Source organism: Aythya fuligula, chromosome 3 (assembly GCF_009819795.1).
Source record: "Aythya fuligula isolate bAytFul2 chromosome 3, bAytFul2.pri, whole genome shotgun sequence".
In the NCBI taxonomy this organism is placed as follows: domain Eukaryota; kingdom Metazoa; phylum Chordata; class Aves; order Anseriformes; family Anatidae; genus Aythya; species Aythya fuligula.
Genome location: NC_045561.1, coordinates 48,245,740 through 48,261,892, shown reverse-complemented (window position 1 = coordinate 48,261,892; position 16,153 = coordinate 48,245,740). Strand labels below are relative to the sequence as shown.

The 16,153-nt window shown below is 44.9% G+C and overlaps 1 protein-coding gene across 1 annotated transcript; it reads left to right on the top strand.

Annotated features, from left to right (window-relative positions):
- Positions 1 to 40: 40 nt before the first annotated feature.
- LOC116487932 (solute carrier family 22 member 2-like) lies at positions 41 to 14,867 on the top strand. The gene is made up of 11 exons (XM_032185181.1): positions 41 to 2,226; positions 4,303 to 4,406; positions 5,514 to 5,668; positions 7,796 to 7,964; positions 8,947 to 9,061; positions 9,504 to 9,613; positions 9,731 to 9,945; positions 10,363 to 10,471; positions 11,536 to 11,648; positions 12,589 to 12,688; positions 12,991 to 14,867. The coding sequence occupies exons 1-11, from the start codon at positions 1,816 to 1,818 to the stop codon at positions 13,055 to 13,057; spliced, it is 1,668 nt and encodes a 555-aa protein (XP_032041072.1). The 5' UTR covers positions 41 to 1,815; the 3' UTR covers positions 13,058 to 14,867.
- The last annotated feature ends 1,286 nt before the right edge of the window (positions 14,868 to 16,153 follow it).

Below are 16,153 nucleotides of genomic sequence, written 5' to 3'. Positions count from 1 at the left end.
TTGGGGATATCCTTTTCTGCTGTCATAGCTAATAATCACATCACTCAATGTTTGATCATAAAGATCAAAAAAAATATATAGGTACTCCCCAGTACAGTTTTTCTCAGACTCATAATTTTTCCTCTTGCATTTCACCCAGTGAAGTCTAAAAACAGTTTGGCTAAAGCTGCATCTCATCATTGTTAAAACAAATGCAGCCTTTTTCATAGTTGGCATTAGTATACTCTGGGGAAATAAGGCTTGCCAAAGTGTATTTTTTAATACTGCCAATTATCACTGGAGGAGTTCCCTGAATGGATATTGACTATTATTGCTTCCCTTCCCCAAGTCTTTAAGGCTTGCATTTTACAGTTGTTCGGTCTGCAAACTGCTGCATGAAATGCCTTGGTATATGACAACCAAATGGTTGCTTCATGTTTACTGTGCATAATAAAACCTATGTAGAACAGGTACTGCTGGATAAGCATCCCAGGTAGTGTATTGATGACATTTTCTAATACGAAGCTGACAGCAACAACTGGTGAGCCTTGGGGCTGTTGCCCACTTCTTATCTAAGCAGTTGTAAGTAGACTAAATCTCATGTTCATTGCTGTACGCATGACTAACTCCCTTGAACTATTTTTCCTGCAAAATATGCTTTTCATACATAAAGAGGGAAGTGTACTCCTCTGGTCCTGCCATTTTCATAACATACAAGTCTACGGCAGTAATGGCTGTGGGTTAGAGGCTGAACTCTGCTGGTCAACAGCATGACTCCCTAAGGGGAGCATCTCCCCTGCTGGTGCAGTGCTCTTTATTGCTGTGTCTCTGCTTACAAGACAAGTGCTGCATGACTCCTGCCTGCACTGGGAAGGATGAGAGAGATCAGAAGAAGGGAAAAATACCAGTTGGGATCTGTTTTTGTATGTGGAACAAGTGTACATCACTACCAACTGTTCAAACAGAGCTGCTAGGAAAGAAGCAGTGTGAGGTATTCTAGGGTGTGTTTTTTTTAAGGAATGGTCTAACAGTTTTCAACTACACCCATTTTCCAGGCAGGCTTTGATTTCTGTTTCCTTGGCCTCACTGACTGCCCCTGTGAGCATGACTACCTCCTGCTATGAGCATGCTGGGTGCTGCACGCTTGTCCCAGCTCTGGCTCCACGCTGAAGCACTGCAGCCGGGGAGGTGAAAGTCCACCATGGGCTAGTGGTGGCCGCGGGGTGCTGGGCGTGGGGTAGCGCTGCTGCAGGTCACTGCAGGAACGGAGGTCTTGTTCCTTGCTTCAGTGCTTCTGCCTGGCAAGAGAAGGTAGAGCTGTGAGCAGGGAGTGCGGGGCCACAGAGCCCTCCTCACAGCTGGCTGGGCTGTAATTGTGCCGGGGGTCGGTGGGTGGCTGCTGTGGGCCTGCTGGGCCAGAGAGGAGCTGGTTCTCTTTCTACCCCTCTGTCAGAAAAGCTGCCTAAGCTTGTTTTTTGCGGTATTAGTCTTCAATGAAGACTGAAACAACTATTAGTGGTTAATTTTAAAAGTAAAAGAAAACACAGCAAATACACACAATGTAACAGCTGGAGTACTGTATTTATTTAGCTGTTCGGGGTGGGGAAAAACATGCTCTGATGAGGAGTTAAATGCAAGTTCTGCCTGGGTGAATTAAGGTCTGATTTCAAATGAAACCTTCAAAAATAAAGCTTGCAACATGTCGTTTAATAATTTATGGAGTTAGTCTTGACTTTTGGTCAAATGTTTTCGTTACTTAAATAGCTTCGCTGCCAACTAAGTATATCAGTGTTGCAGAGAGGACAGATGAAGTTTTGAGGTGGTTTTGATGCCAAAATGCCAACATTTGATGATATTTTGGAGCAGGTGGGTGAATTTAACAGGTTCCAAAAGCAAACCTTTTTCATCCTGTGTTTGCTCTCCGCCGCCTTCACTCCCATCTACGTGGGTGTCGTCTTCTTCGGGTTCACCCCCGAGCACCGCTGCTTCAGCCCCGGCGTGGCAGAGCTGAGCCAGCGCTGCGGCTGGAGCCTGGCGGAGCAGCTGAACCACACCGTGCCTGAGTGGGGCGGCCACGGGACCGCTTTCGGCAGCCGCTGCAGGAGGTATGATGTGGACTGGAACGCGACGGGCCTCAGCTGCACCGACCCCCTGGGCAGCCTCGCGGGCAACCGGAGCTCTGTCCCCCTCAGCCCCTGCCGGGACGGGTGGCTCTACGACTACCCGGGGACCTCGCTCGTCACTGAGGTAAAAACCTATGTCCATCTTACCTTGTGCTATTACAGATGTTATGGTGTGGGAGATGGTTGATGTAGCCGATGTTGTATCAAAGTGCAATTACCTGTAAGAGGGGATCGTCTCCATCTCTGAACTTACTCTGAATGCTTTGCAAATAGTCTTCGCTCTGTCCTTGCTGCAAAGTGTTGCCTTGGTCTGCTCAGGAGGTTTATATCTCCAGCTGTGGAGCAAATAAATCCCTAGGTAGATAAAGTCCAGTCTGGATTGAAACTCCCATTGCATGAGAAGTCCTATTGGTGGAAGTGTGTAAACACTGTTTTAGAAATCAAGAACCTGTAACACTCCAAACAAAACCGTCCGTCTGGGACGGTGCCTTCCAGAAACCACACATGCTTTCTGCGATATCCGCCCAGATTTGAAGGTTTTGACTTCTTTTGTTTAAAACAAACAAATCTTAGTTTGTTTCAAATATGATTAAATGACTGACTATGGGTGGGGAAAAGTAACTGCCTCCCGCAAGTAAACAGTTTAATTCTGGAACAAACCGCAGAAAAACCAATGGCTGTTTTGTGTTCTCAGAACAGATGTGAAAATGGTATTTAAGCTATTTAGAGTGTTTTAGGTTTTTAGGGACTTTAGCCTTTTAAAAAAATGAAAATAAAAATCTGGGATGGTGAATTTGATTTCATCTTAGGGAAAGAAAATGACTTCTGTTATCTCTTAAATTTGTTGTTACTTCTTAACAAATGTAAGAGCAGGTAATTTTTGTTGTAGTAAATTCCCTATTTGTAGTCCGTAACAGAGGGTGTAATGTAAGGATATTTCTTTCCACAATGTATGGATTGCAGGACATTAAGGTGAGAAGATAAGTAACCAAATCTTTCCAGATGGATTTTGTTGTGGAAAGTCCTGGTCACCCTTCAAGGCAGCACCTCAACATCTTCACAGCAAAAGGCTTGAGCAAAGCCTCTGCTCCGGATGGCCTGTCATGTTTTGAGACTATCCAACATCAAAGAACTTACAGCCTGACTGGATTTGTACAGTCGTGCTCAGTGAAAGTTGTCTTCCTTTTTCTTCTGAAGGTGGTGCAGGGCTAGGCCTTGGGTCACTTCCTTCACAGGATAGCTGGCAGATGTCGTGTGCCTCAGGGTTCATTTTGGCAATGTATCTTGTTTCTGTCTGAGAGCTTCCATTAAGGCTATCAGGCTGTGTTATCCCTTGCCTGGCAGCTAAGCAAGGAAGAAGATATCACAGAGCAAAGCATGTTACTTTGCTCAAAGGAAAAAAAAAATAAAAAAATAAAATTACCCCCCCATGGAAGAATATCCTCACAGGCACCCTCGCAGAGTATCAGGAAGAAGTATATATTGGTTGAAAATGCATTGGTTAAATAAACCCAGCTACTAGTAGGCTGGGAAGGTTAGATGGCAAATATTTTCAGGTTAACCATGTGGTAAAGCTTGACCATGGATGCAGAGTGCCTGATCTCCAGACATGTTAGGCTGTAGGGGGGTTTAGGTGAGCAAAAGGCCAGAGCATAACAAGAATGCCATGGCCTTGGGGACAGATGTGGTGTACCTCATCCCGAGTTCCTCTGGAGCAGTGCTGCCGGGGCTCCATGGGAAGTGGGCCAAGGCAGGCTTCTGCAAGCACCTGCAATACTTCTTTGTGAAGCCTTTACCTTAGTCCTCACCCAGGGGCTGCTATGGCATACAAGGTTATGAGGCAACTGGAACTGCTTGTATGTGTTAACCATCAGCCCCTAAAAATCTGTTTAAAATGCCCAGGGTGATCAACAAGTCCATGCTGATTTGATTAGCTTGATATTTGATCAACTTGGCAATAACTGGGTTACATTCTTTTCAGTATTGAGAGATGAACCGCGACTAGGTAAATACCAGGGAATTGCCCAAGGGCTTGATCTTGTTTTCAGTGTTGAAACTTAAGTCAGTAGGGTTCCTGGGTGCTGATGAAATCAGCATCAATCCAGAAACAAGTTTAAATCTTTAAATGAAGCAAACGAGGCTTGTGAATGTGAGCAACCTAGTTTCACTGTCTGGCTTCTAACTGTGGTCGTTCTTTCAGTTTAACCTGGTGTGCGAGGACTCCTGGAAGTTAGACCTCTTTCAATCATCTGTGAATGCTGGCTTCTTTATTGGCTCCGTAAACATTGGCTACATAGCAGACAGGTATGTGTGGGACAGCAGCAAAACCCTCTGGCCTCCCTTATCAGGGTTCAGCAGCTAACCTTAGGTAAAGGCAGAAAAAGGTTGTGCAACTGGTATCACCTGTTGTTCTCTCTTCAAAGGAAGGTCAACCACTGTGTTCAGTCACGTTATCAGAAGCGAGTACTCTGTCTTAGGTGAACAAATCATCCCGGGTAGCTTGCACAAATCTCTCCTGCTCTGTGAGTCCTGCAGAGTTTGCAAGCTCTTCTAGGATGGTGCCCCCAGACCTCCCTGCTGTGCCACATGGGAGTCCTGGGCATGTTAACAGAAGCCAGAAGATGCTGATTTGGAGCTATCCCTTCATCTGTCATGCTCAGTGTGGCTACAGCTTGGAAACATCATGTTTCCATTTGAGAGACTTTGATATAGTAGACACAGAGATCGCCAGATGGGTACAGCTGCTTTGGAAATCCCTGGGTTCTGGCATCTTTAACAGCCCCTTCAGAACCAGCAGAGATGTCATTGAATTGTCCTTGCCCAGGCAGCTGGGGTTAAGAAGCAAACGCTAATATTTGAAGGTCCTTTTTTCTCCCTTGTTCCCCTCCTGCCTGGAGACTCTTAGTAGAGGAGGATGTGTGTGTCTCCAGCTGTGAAATGCAGCCCACTCACAGCAAGGTCTGTACACTCAATTTTTGGGATCAAGTTATTGGTACATAAATCTGCTACCCTGGTGTATACAGACAAACCAGAATCATAAATCTGTGCATATTTTTCACTCTATTACATATAACAGACCAATAAATGGATTGCTCTGAAATTCAGAGAAAACACCCACAATCCAAACATCTGTGAATATGGGACTATTGCTGCTCTCATTTGGGAAATTTTTCTTCCTCTGAGAAGCCTGAAAGCTTTTGTGTAATTGCAGAACAATTGGCACAGTAATTTTTCAGGGATTCAAAAAGCAAATAAGTGAGTAATGGCCTAAAAATAAAAGTTGGTATGTGCCTAGCCCTTGTATAGCAAAGTGTTTGATCTTTTTTTTATTTCAAAAATGCACAAAGCTTGTATCTTATGTCTGTTCTCATGACTAGTGTTTTGTTGTACACGTACTATCTTCCAATCCAGGTTTGGCCGTAAATTTTGCCTCTTAACTACAATTCTTGCAAACGTGGTCTGCGGCATCCTCCTGGTCTTTGTGCCCTCCTACCTGTGGATAGTGATTTTCCGCTTCCTGCAAGGGCTGGTCAGCAAGGGCTGCTGGACTGCGGGATACATCCTAGGTGAGCTCGGACCTTCTCCTTGAGATAGATGGGCTGCAAAAGATTAAGAAAAAAAAAAAAGCCTTTTAAAAATGCCTCTTGTGTCTTTTTGAAATCATATATGCAAGCAGGCATCATGGGTGTGTTTCCCCTCTGTCTTCTTGGTATTCTTTAGAGCAGTGTTACTTCTCCCATATGACAGTAGCATTCCAAGATTAAGCGAGTGGTGGTACATTAAGGCTGTCACCTCCAGGTAGGCTTTTCCCTGTGGGTCAGCTCCCTGTTGCAGATCAGACCCTGCTTCCTGCGAGTGCTGGCTGAGGAAGAAGTTGGCCCCAGGTCTGACAGCAGCCAACCCTCTGCAGCCCAGTCTCAGACGGGGTAAGGACAGAAGAGGACATTGAAGAAGTAGGCAGGAGGGTAGGGAAGTCTGGAGGCGTTGTTATGACACAAAGAACATTAAAGGGCAAACAGGCTTTACAGCCTAAAAATAACTGGAGAACAGCATGTACTTGCTGAGGAAAAGATGAGCTGTTTGGATATCTATGCACTTGGTTGAGTGAAGCCAAACCAGGGGATTTCAAAGCAATGGTCAGAGCCAAGCTGCGCTGGTGTTCCTCACAGCATAGAATCACAGAATCATTAGGGTTGGAAGAGACCTTCAGGATCATCTGGTCCAACCATTGCCCTACTACCAATGTCACCCAATGATGGTGGAGCTGCCTGGAGCTTCTCTGTTGTGGAGTTCAGGCTCATGTCAAAATAAAACTCTGAAACAAACAAAAAGACGTAAAACCACACCAAGCAATCACTGAAGCAGCAGATTAAACATTGTAAAAGCTGGCCAGTTGAGATTTATCTAGATTATTATGGCTAGTGACTATACTGGCTATCTCCAAGTGATTCGGTTAACTGTAGCTAAAGCATAAATGTCAACACCCAAAACATCTGTGAATTCTTTTTAGCAGAGGTGTTGTGCTGATGCAGTTACCTGGATGTTTGAAATAATAACATCTAGCCCACGGTCTGGACCATCCTCTGCCAAGATGTGGTTGTTTCTTCCCGAGGGTGTTCTAGATACTCACCTGGTGTCTTAAATACTTTCCTGGCACAAATAAAACCTTCATCACCTCTGGGGAACTTCATGCCATTTTAGAGTGTAAAATCCCTCTCAGGATGACTACATGCCCCATCTTGATATTTCCCCCCTCAATTATATCTTGCTGCTTCTGTTTCTCCTTGAAATTCTCTCATGAGAGAAGGCATGGTAGAATCAACCCCAAAGCCCATCTAAACTTGTCTCCTCTCTGTAAAGATGGCTGATTCTGAGTGCCCAGAGAAGGGTACAAGAGCAGAACAGCCTCCTTGTCATGCTCTCCTGGGATATTTGATATTTGTCTACCCTGCAGCTGCTTATGGCTCAGTTTTACAGAGCCTGAGGAATCGTTCTCTGCTCATCATTTGGCCAAGCAGAATTAGCTAATCCATCATCCCCAAACCAAGGGCTTCCTTGAGTTGCTGAATAACTGCTTTGTTCTTTCTCTAATTTGTTTGCTTTCTTGAAATGATGTGACTGGATGCAAAAATGAGTATGTTTATGCCTTTCTGCTGGAATAATTACTCTTAGCTTTGCATTAGCAAGACTCAACCTACCTGGTGATGTGTGGTTGCAAAGTGCAAATGGATGAAGCTCTATGCCATCCTGTGCACAGACATTCATGTGCTTGGAGGCTGAAAAGGTGCACTTGGGAAACTAATGAAGTCTGCTTCATTATTGGGTATTATTGGCATTATGAGGCATTATGTATATTAGCCCCGGGTTTTGCAACAAAATTCCTCAGTGCATTTTGAGGGCTGTATGAATTATTCAGGGATTTCCATGCCAGAGGACAATGCTTGGATGCCTCAGGTCAGTGTGAGAGCAGGAACAGGGTTTTCTGGTAGTCTGGCAGGAAAGCACACCTTCCTCAGCAAGCACTGGGGTACTTTAGTCCCGAGGTTTCATGCCAGGAAGCCCAGGATTACCAGGAGGACTTCTTCAGGGTGTCTTCAAGGTGCTGGGGAAGCTTTTGTTTCCTGTGGATGCTGCTGAGCAAGCAACTCGTGCTCTGCGTGGTGGTGGAGCTGTCAGTCCCTGTCTGTTTTCAGTGACCGAAGTCGTCGGGCCACAGTACAGGAGGACGGTGGGGATTCTCTACCAGACAGCCTTCTCCGTTGGGCTCCTGGTGTTCGATGCCATTGCTTATGCCATCCCTCACTGGCGGTGGCTGCAGCTCACGGTCACCCTGCCCAGCTGCTTCTTCCTGCTCTTCCACTGGTAAGCCTGCTTTCCTTGCACCTCTGCCCGTGACTCAAAAAACAGTTTCTCTCAGCTCCCAGGATTTGAGATCGAGGGAGATTTGGCACTGCTTTTTGGATGTGTGTCTCCTAATGCAAAGAGGAGGCACACAGCAACAAGGGGTGGGGAATAGGATCCCTCAGCAGCTGGCACTTCACTGCATCTTACCTGTGTGCTGCACCTGGTTTCTGTGTCTTTTTACACACCAATGTTTCTTTTTAAACACCAATGTGAAATGCACTGGAGGAGAATGGTCTGGTATGATAACCTTTTCATAAAGGAAAAGAAATGCCTTGGCAATTAAGTAGATCCTATACTGAAAATGTGGTAATAAAGATCCTATACTGAAAGAGGTACATATTTGTAACATGTTATTTACTTTTTTTTTTTTTATGAGAAAAAACAGCTTTTGTGGTCCAACTGAAGGAAGGAGCATGGGTCCATCTTTATTTTGTATATCTCCTAACTTTTTGAGTAATATTTTTCAGTTTTTGAGAATTTTGGTTATAGGTTGTCTGGGTTGAGTTATTAGGCTTAGTAGTAAAAGACTTGTTTTTCTATTCCTTTCTTTTTTTTTTTTTTTTTTTTTTTTTGGCGTGTGTGAATTGGTAGACCAGTTTTAGCTTGTTCATTTTTTCTTATCCTGTGATGGCCCAGCTGGACAATGGCTCTTTAGAAGGTGCCAGTTTTCTGTCAGAAGGCTGAATAAAATTTTGGCAATACTCTCACTCAAAGCCCTGCTGCAATTTCTCTTTAGTAACCACATCTCTGATCAAAGACACTGCAACAACTGCTCCTCTTCCTACGTGTATTTCAACAGGGGGATATACTGTTTTTCCTGGCTGGGAGGAAACCAACTCTTTCTAATCAACCAAAATATTCTCCCTACAGTCTCCATTTGTGGGAATGCTGTGGGTGCTTTATGTTTTGGTGTAATAGCATCCACTCACTCACATTGTAGGTTCCTCCCAGAGTCTCCCAGGTGGATGATATCTCAAGGAAAAAATGACGAAGCTAAGAAAATTATCAGCGATATAGCTAAAAAAAATCGGAAAAAGATGCCTTCCCATTTTGAGGTAAGTTCAGGGACTGCTTATGCATGTAAGCAAGAACCATGATGGTCCCTTCCATCTGTTCCTTCCAGTAGAAGTTCATTGTACTTTGAATATTGGAAAACCTGGCCCTGCGGTCAGGGAGGTGGTAAGCTCTCTCACACTAATGGTGGAGGTGGGATGGCACAACTGTCTTAACACTGTTTAAGCAGCAAACTGAGTTTTCCTGTGGAAATACATGTATGATGGGAAACATTTGAAGGCATGGACCCATAGAGAACCTTTGGGGAAGTTTGAGGGAACCCTGCCCAGACACGGCCTGCTGCATGGGAAGAGGTGACCAGCACACCCTTCTGGGACTGTTGCATGCTGTGAATAGTTGTAGTGTCAGGACATGTCCCAGGCACTTTCCTAGGAGAGCAGGGAGCATTCAACTCCTATGAACACTGTGCTGGCTCTTCCGCAGGATATTAAATTTGAAGATGATGATGAGGGCGGAAAGCAGAGTCCTTCACTAATTGACCTTGTCAGGACACCACAGATGAGAAAAAACACACTAATTTTAATGTACAACTGGTAAGAAGATAATGTTGGTGAGTTGTTTTTGAAGCTCTGGTCGTGAATGCTCCAGCAGGACATAGACTGTAGTCTTTCTGACTGACTAACAAAGCTGGGACACTCTCCTCTGCCTAGGTTCACGAGCTCCGTCCTCTACCAGGGGCTCATCATGCACATGGGTCTAGCTGGTGGGAACATCTACCTGGATTTCCTCTATTCTGCTCTTGTTGAGTTCCCAGCTGCCTTCATCATCATCATCACCATTGACCGTGTTGGGCGGCGTTACCCCTGGGCTGCAGCAAACCTGGTGGCTGGGGCTGCCTGCCTTGTCACAGCACTGATCCCAGCAGGTAAGTCCACCTGGGTGAAGCCACGTGGTGGCTTCCCATCTCAGCACTGCCTCCTGGGGACAGCACCTGCCTCTCCCTCCCCTTCCAGCCCTGAAACACATGCATCCATCAGTGCGTGCTGCCTCCTCACTTTTAGTAGTGCTCCTCACTCTGCAGAAGTGAAATGAGACAGTTTTGTAGCACGGCTAATACTAAATTTCAAAGCACCTGGGTCCCCTGTGCTGCTTTCTAAGCTTCCCTGTGGTACAGCTCATGCAGTGATGACTTTCCATTTCCTGATTTACATGTGAAAGAAGGCTCCTTAAAAACATTGTGATATGAGATCAGAGGTCCAGCTAAAATAGCACTGCTGTGTCAACTGAATCCTAAATCACTGGGATAAGTTAAATACATTAAATGAATGAATTTTCTCTGCAGACATATATTGGCTAAAACTGATTGCTGCTTGCCTTGGGAGAATGGGAATCACAATGGCTTTTGAAATGGTTTGTTTTGTAAACACTGAACTATATCCAACATACATCAGGTAGGTGCATCCTTCTCCCAGTGGGCCGTATGGCCAGGAAATGTTGAAGCCAATGTGTATTTTGTGTTATACTAAATGAAATAATCCTCAGAACTATGCAGGTAGTGCTGATCACAAAGCAGGTGGGAGCACAAGTAAGGTGCTTTAAAAGGTAAGCTGATGAAGAAACAAATGTGCTTCAAGGCAGGTGGAAACTCATGTGGATGAAATAAAGGTAAAAGTGGGGACAACCAGGATGGGTGGGGGATCTGAAGGCCCATGTTGTGCTGAGATTTGTATCACATTTGAATGAAAATAACATGAAAAGGGATCTGTCCAGAGTGGCTGCTGCTATGGAGAATGTACATTCACGCAAGCCCTTGACCCAAAGACTGGAATTTTCCTTACTTGTAAGTGGGCTGCAGGGTGCGTAGTTCAGATGTAGATATATCCACTGCAGGTAACTAAAGCTTGGATGCTAATCCTTCAAAGTTTTCTTCTTGCCCATGACCATAGACCATAGCATGCAGGGAAGATGTCAGTACTGAACAGATGATTTTTACACATCCTTTTTTCACTGGAGAGAAACTCATTACATGAAGTTACACAACATATGAAAATCTTATTTCTCTATCCATAATCAACATAATGGAAGATAAATTTTAAGATTTTATTAATGGTGTGTAACAAACAGAAGCATAATTTGATACCCCTTGTACTAAGTCTCCCAAGAGATACTGAAGCTATGATTTTCTTTTTACTGTATCTGGAGACTCTCCTTGGATACTTTGGGCCTGATTCTCTTTTGTTTAACCTTCGGAATTTGCTCACACCTCTGTGAAAATGCAGGTATATTCTCCTGTTCCTATTTGCTATGCTTTTTATTCTTTAGGTGTTTAGGTCTAAACAATTTTTGGATGTGCCCACCAATAGAAAACTAGATACTTTAGATACTAAAAACTACTTTGCAAAGTATCTTGATGTTTAGTGGTTTGCAGAGCCATGTGCTCTGTGCAAAGGCAGTCGTGGTCTGTCCTCTTCCACCTGCAGTACTTGCTAACCTGATCCCTGTGCTGTCAAACCAGGAATCTCGGGGTGATGGTCTGCTCCGCCTTGTGTGATGTTGGTGGAATTGTCGTCCCGTTTATTGTCTACAGGCTGGTGGAAATCTGGCACGAGCTGCCTCTGGTGGTCTTCAGTAAGTGCTGCCTTACCTCCTTGCCAGCTGCTCCTGGGGGGCAGCAGTGGGGCCTAGCTTGCAGAGGGAGGGAAAAGCAGCTGAGGCATTTTGCTCCAGTTTCAGCAGAAACACCTTCCCCATCCGTGTGTGGTGTAACCTTCTGTTGGTAGCAGCCTGGAACTTGTCAGTGCATTCAACATCTCCTTTGCTTTTATTACTGTTCCTTGCATTTTAAAAGAACCTGGAGGTGAATACAGATTTGACAGATGGTGAAAAGCTGAGAAATGTTCTAACATTTTAATGAGCCTAAATGGGGTTTTGTTTTGATGGGTTCAAATCTGACAAATTACTGCTCTTCTGTGAGGTGTATTTTCTCAGACCTGAACTTTCAGGTCGAGGTCTGTGACTCTTCTCTGAATCTTTAGATCAGCGTGCTATTTATAGAAAAATGTCTTGAATGGCAGTATGCAGTTTTTAATTGACAGCATATTTAGGAGGGTGCTTAGTAGGTTCAAAACAGGAACACCAAATGTGCAAAGTGGGTAAATGAAATCAGCAGTGAAAAAAAATAAACAGGAAAATTAAACACATTGTGCAGGAGTTAATAAGTATTTTCTAAATCTAATTACGTAAATAGCATACATTTTCTGGCTTATGCTCAGACTAAAAAGGGTTCTTCCCTTTTTACAGCTGTCTGTCCAGTTTTCAGTGCCCTAGGTCAGTGCATAACTCACAACCAAACTTTGGTCCATTACCATGTCTGCTTGGCTGCCAGGTCCTCCAGAGATGGTATGCTTGTCTTGCATATCAAGCCTTGATGAGTACCTCTCTAAAGAATGGAATAAAATGCTGTTTAAGAGTCCTTTGTGCCAGGCAGTGGAAAGTGAGTTATATGCTAATTTATATGCATATAAATTAGTATATGTTAACAAGCTCTTTGTGCATCTTTGCTTTGAAGCTGTTCTTGGTTTAATTGCGGGTGGATTGGTGTTGCTCCTGCCTGAAACTAAAGGAAGAGTTTTGCCTGAGACTGTTGAAGATGTTGAAAACTTTCACAGGTGAGTTATGGTGGTGGACTATTGACCACTTTCACTTGAAATTGTACAAAATCCCCAGCTAGAGCTCCTTGGGAAAGCACGGGGCTTACTTGGTTGTCTCCTATGCTTTCGTGAATTTGCTTGCTAATTCCCAGACTAAGACTAGACTGGTTTTGGACTCTTTTACCACTCTTCTCTGCATCTGAGGACAAACTGCTTATCTTCTCAGGGGAAGAGGTAGGGCAAAAGAGGAATTTTGAAGTCAGGTGCTTGCTGAAAGTATTAATTCCTGGTTAGCTGCTTATATCTTGCTGTTCTTGCAGGCAAAGTGCTCCAAAGGACAAAAAGATCTATCTCCATGTCCAGACATCAGAAGTAGCACGTGACTGAAGATGGTACAACCTTCTGGGCAGTCTGCTTTAGGGCACGGACTTTTGCTGGCACGGACAAGCAAACTGGAATGAATACCCTTTTGTCTTGCCTCCTTTCCTTTTCTTCATAGAATCACAGAACAACACAGGCTGGAAGGGATCTCGAAAGATCATCAGGTCCAACATTTCACGGGAGCCTAGATGAGATTATCTGGCACCCCGTCCAAGAGCAGCTTGAAAGCCTCCAGTGCTGGGGTTGCTCACCCATCCCTCTTTTTTTTTGGTCTGCCTATCCTTTGCTTACAATGTTTTCTGATCAGGTTGTCCCTATGACTGCATAGCTGCTTCCCTCTCTGTATGCTATAATATTAATGTTTTAGGGCTGGAAAATGTTCACTCAAGTGGGACCTAAACATGAGAGCAGGTCTTAATTTGAGGATGGAGGTTTCCCAACAGAACTCTGTAAGTCCCCATGAAATCTGACTTTGTTTTGTTGTATACAGGGACAGCATAAGAGTTATGTTACCATTACCTCTGTCATGGAACTGAGGTGACTACAAATCTCATATAATCCTGTTAGAACAATCAACCACTTTGCACAGACCTTTCTGCTATCCCGTATGTGTTATGGTGTTCATGCACGCCCATGTGAGTGTACAGTTGTCCTGACTGTGGATTTTGCTGGCTATCCCGAAGCTTACAAGAATGGGTGTGGGCATGAAGAAGGTGCATGCAAGAAAGGCTACTGCACTTGTAAAGAACTAGGGGTCTTTCTCATTACTAAGTGTAGCCACTACATTTTCTTGTTAGTATCTCCACAGGCTCTATACTTCTTGGTATGATGCTGTTTTCTTAAATCTCCATGTCATTGTAAATGTGTGCACACAGACATATGGAACTTTATTAATAATATTCTGTTGAGCCCAGCTGGGGGTGTGGAGTTGGGAATGATATAGCTGTCAGCGAGCTCAGGGCCTGACAGTGTCCTGCTCCACCTAATAATTTTATTAGGGTTGGCTTGTGCCAGCACAGAGCTGTATCTCTGGAGTGAGTGGGGCCCAGGCTTAGGGCAGGGCTTCTGAACTGGGATTTGGCCAGTGCTCCTGTGCCACAGGGAGCATTAGCGGCAAAGTTAGATCTACTAGGGCCTGTCCAGCACCTCTCACGATTTGCAGTTGCACCAGAAATGGGGTCTGCCTGTTTCTGTGCCTCCTGCTCCTCTCTGCTGTTGGTGGCAGTAGTGTATCCCCTGCCCATCCTTCCTGTTCATGTTCTGCTTTTTCTTTTCCATACTACTGAGCAACCCTAACAGTCCTGTGGTTGCAGAGGAGAAGGGGCATGAAGTACTGTGGCTCCCCTTCACTGTTTGGCTGATCCCTAGCACTGTTGGGAAAAACTGGAAGCCAGTGAGGATGCTGTATGTGTTCCACAAAATACTTCTGCCACTGATCAGCTGAGCAAAATGTTGCTGGACTCCCACGGGCAGTGTGCAGTTGCCCTGGGGTTGCTTTCTGGCCCTAGCATCAGTTAATGTTCAGCCTTGCTGTGAGGGCCTCTAAGGCAGGGCAGCATGTTGTCCAGCGAAGCAGGGCCCTCAGATGACTTCAGCCTAAGCTGTTGCAAAACTCATGTTTGCTTTGGGGTCAGCAAGAAACAAATCTGGTCCTGAGACTGGCAAGAGGGCCCGTGGGGATGCAATTGTATGTGTCCCGTGGAGCTGCTCCCCTGCTGTGATTTTGTGATGACTTATCTCTTTCCTGGAAGAAAGCTGGCAGAACATCTGTTTTTGTTGTGGTACATCACTTTGAAACCTGATGAAAACTTTACAGAAAGAAAAAGGGGGGTGGGGTGGGATGGGGGGCAGGGAGGAAGAGGCAGGAAGTAAAACAAATGCTGGGATGAATAAATGGAGAACTCCAGAAGCTGAGTCTCAAAACCCTGACATATCACAGAGGTGTGTGTCTCCATAAGCACTACCCTGCTGCTGCAGCAGGAGCTGCGGAGGTGGCAGGTGCTGGCGTGCCTTCGCTTCTGCAGCCACCTGAAAGTTATAAGGGCCCTTTGCTCTTGGTGGCATCATCGGTAAAGCAGCACTGTGCCAGCTCCTGTTCCCTGTAGCAGCAGCTGGGCCCAGCTCTGTGCCACGGCTGTACCTGCAGCCTAGGAACCACTGAAAAACTGCAGCACAAGGAGACTGTGCCTGGGAAGAACATAATGTCTCCATTTTCAGGCTACCCGTGAGCCTACAGTAGCCGAGTTTTGGAAAGAATTGCTGTTTAATTCATAACTGCTGGACAAAAAGTTGCTGGTATTCTCCCTGGCATTGTCTGAGAGACAGCCTGACTGCGGATGTGGTCTAGGGCAGCAGTCCCTAAGCACTCCTCTTGTCCTCTGCTCTTGCTTTCAGCACCAGCATCCAAACATCCCAGTGCTGGCATAGCTGCAATTTGGAGACTTCACTGCTAATTGTATCCTTTCAAACATGGCCACAGCCTCTGTAGTCTATCAAACTCATTAAGGGTTATTGTCTGCAAGCTATAATCTTAATGTGGTTGCTTCGTCAAGGTGGTCTTGTGTGTGTCCTGTGATTTTCTGCCAATTCATGGGTCAATGAAAAGCTTATGTCATTTCCAGCTCCTGTTATAGTGTGATCAAAACTGTAAGTGTGCTAGATTGTGCTTGAGCTTGCTCCAGTCCAATCCCTACTGTATACACTTGTCACATTTCATTTAGTGTATTAGTAAAAAAATGTGAATAAATGACACCTCTTCCCAGAGCTGGGGCTGGTTAGGAGACAAACCCAACTCCACAGAATATACACAAGCTGCTGAACATAATGTGAACCACATTGCAAGGGGATCCTAAGGACTACAGAGAGCATCTTCAACTTTAAGCCCTACAGCAGTGATTTTCCAGCATGTTATTCGTGGAGATCTGCTTAGAAAGCCAGACCCTTCGTGGCTCATCTTCCCCTTAGGCCTGAGCCATGTCCTAAGGCTCTGCTGCCTGCAGCTCCTCTTTGCCTTGCTTTTAATTTTCCAGCTTGTCTAACAGTCAAGTTCTGGACTTAAAAGCCAGTCTGGACTTATAAGTGTTTATAATTTTTGTATTTAGA

Bases quoted from the DNA above. Each gene is read 5' to 3' on its own strand.
- LOC116487932 (XM_032185181.1), top strand. From the start codon at position 1,816: ATGCCAACATTTGATGATATTTTGGAGCAGGTGGGTGAATTTAACAGG. The intron at 2,227-4,302 runs GTAAAAACCTAT...TCGTTCTTTCAG, and splicing joins GGACCTCGCTCGTCACTGAG to TTTAACCTGGTGTGCGAGGA. The intron at 9,062-9,503 runs GTAAGTTCAGGG...GCTCTTCCGCAG, and splicing joins AGATGCCTTCCCATTTTGAG to GATATTAAATTTGAAGATGA.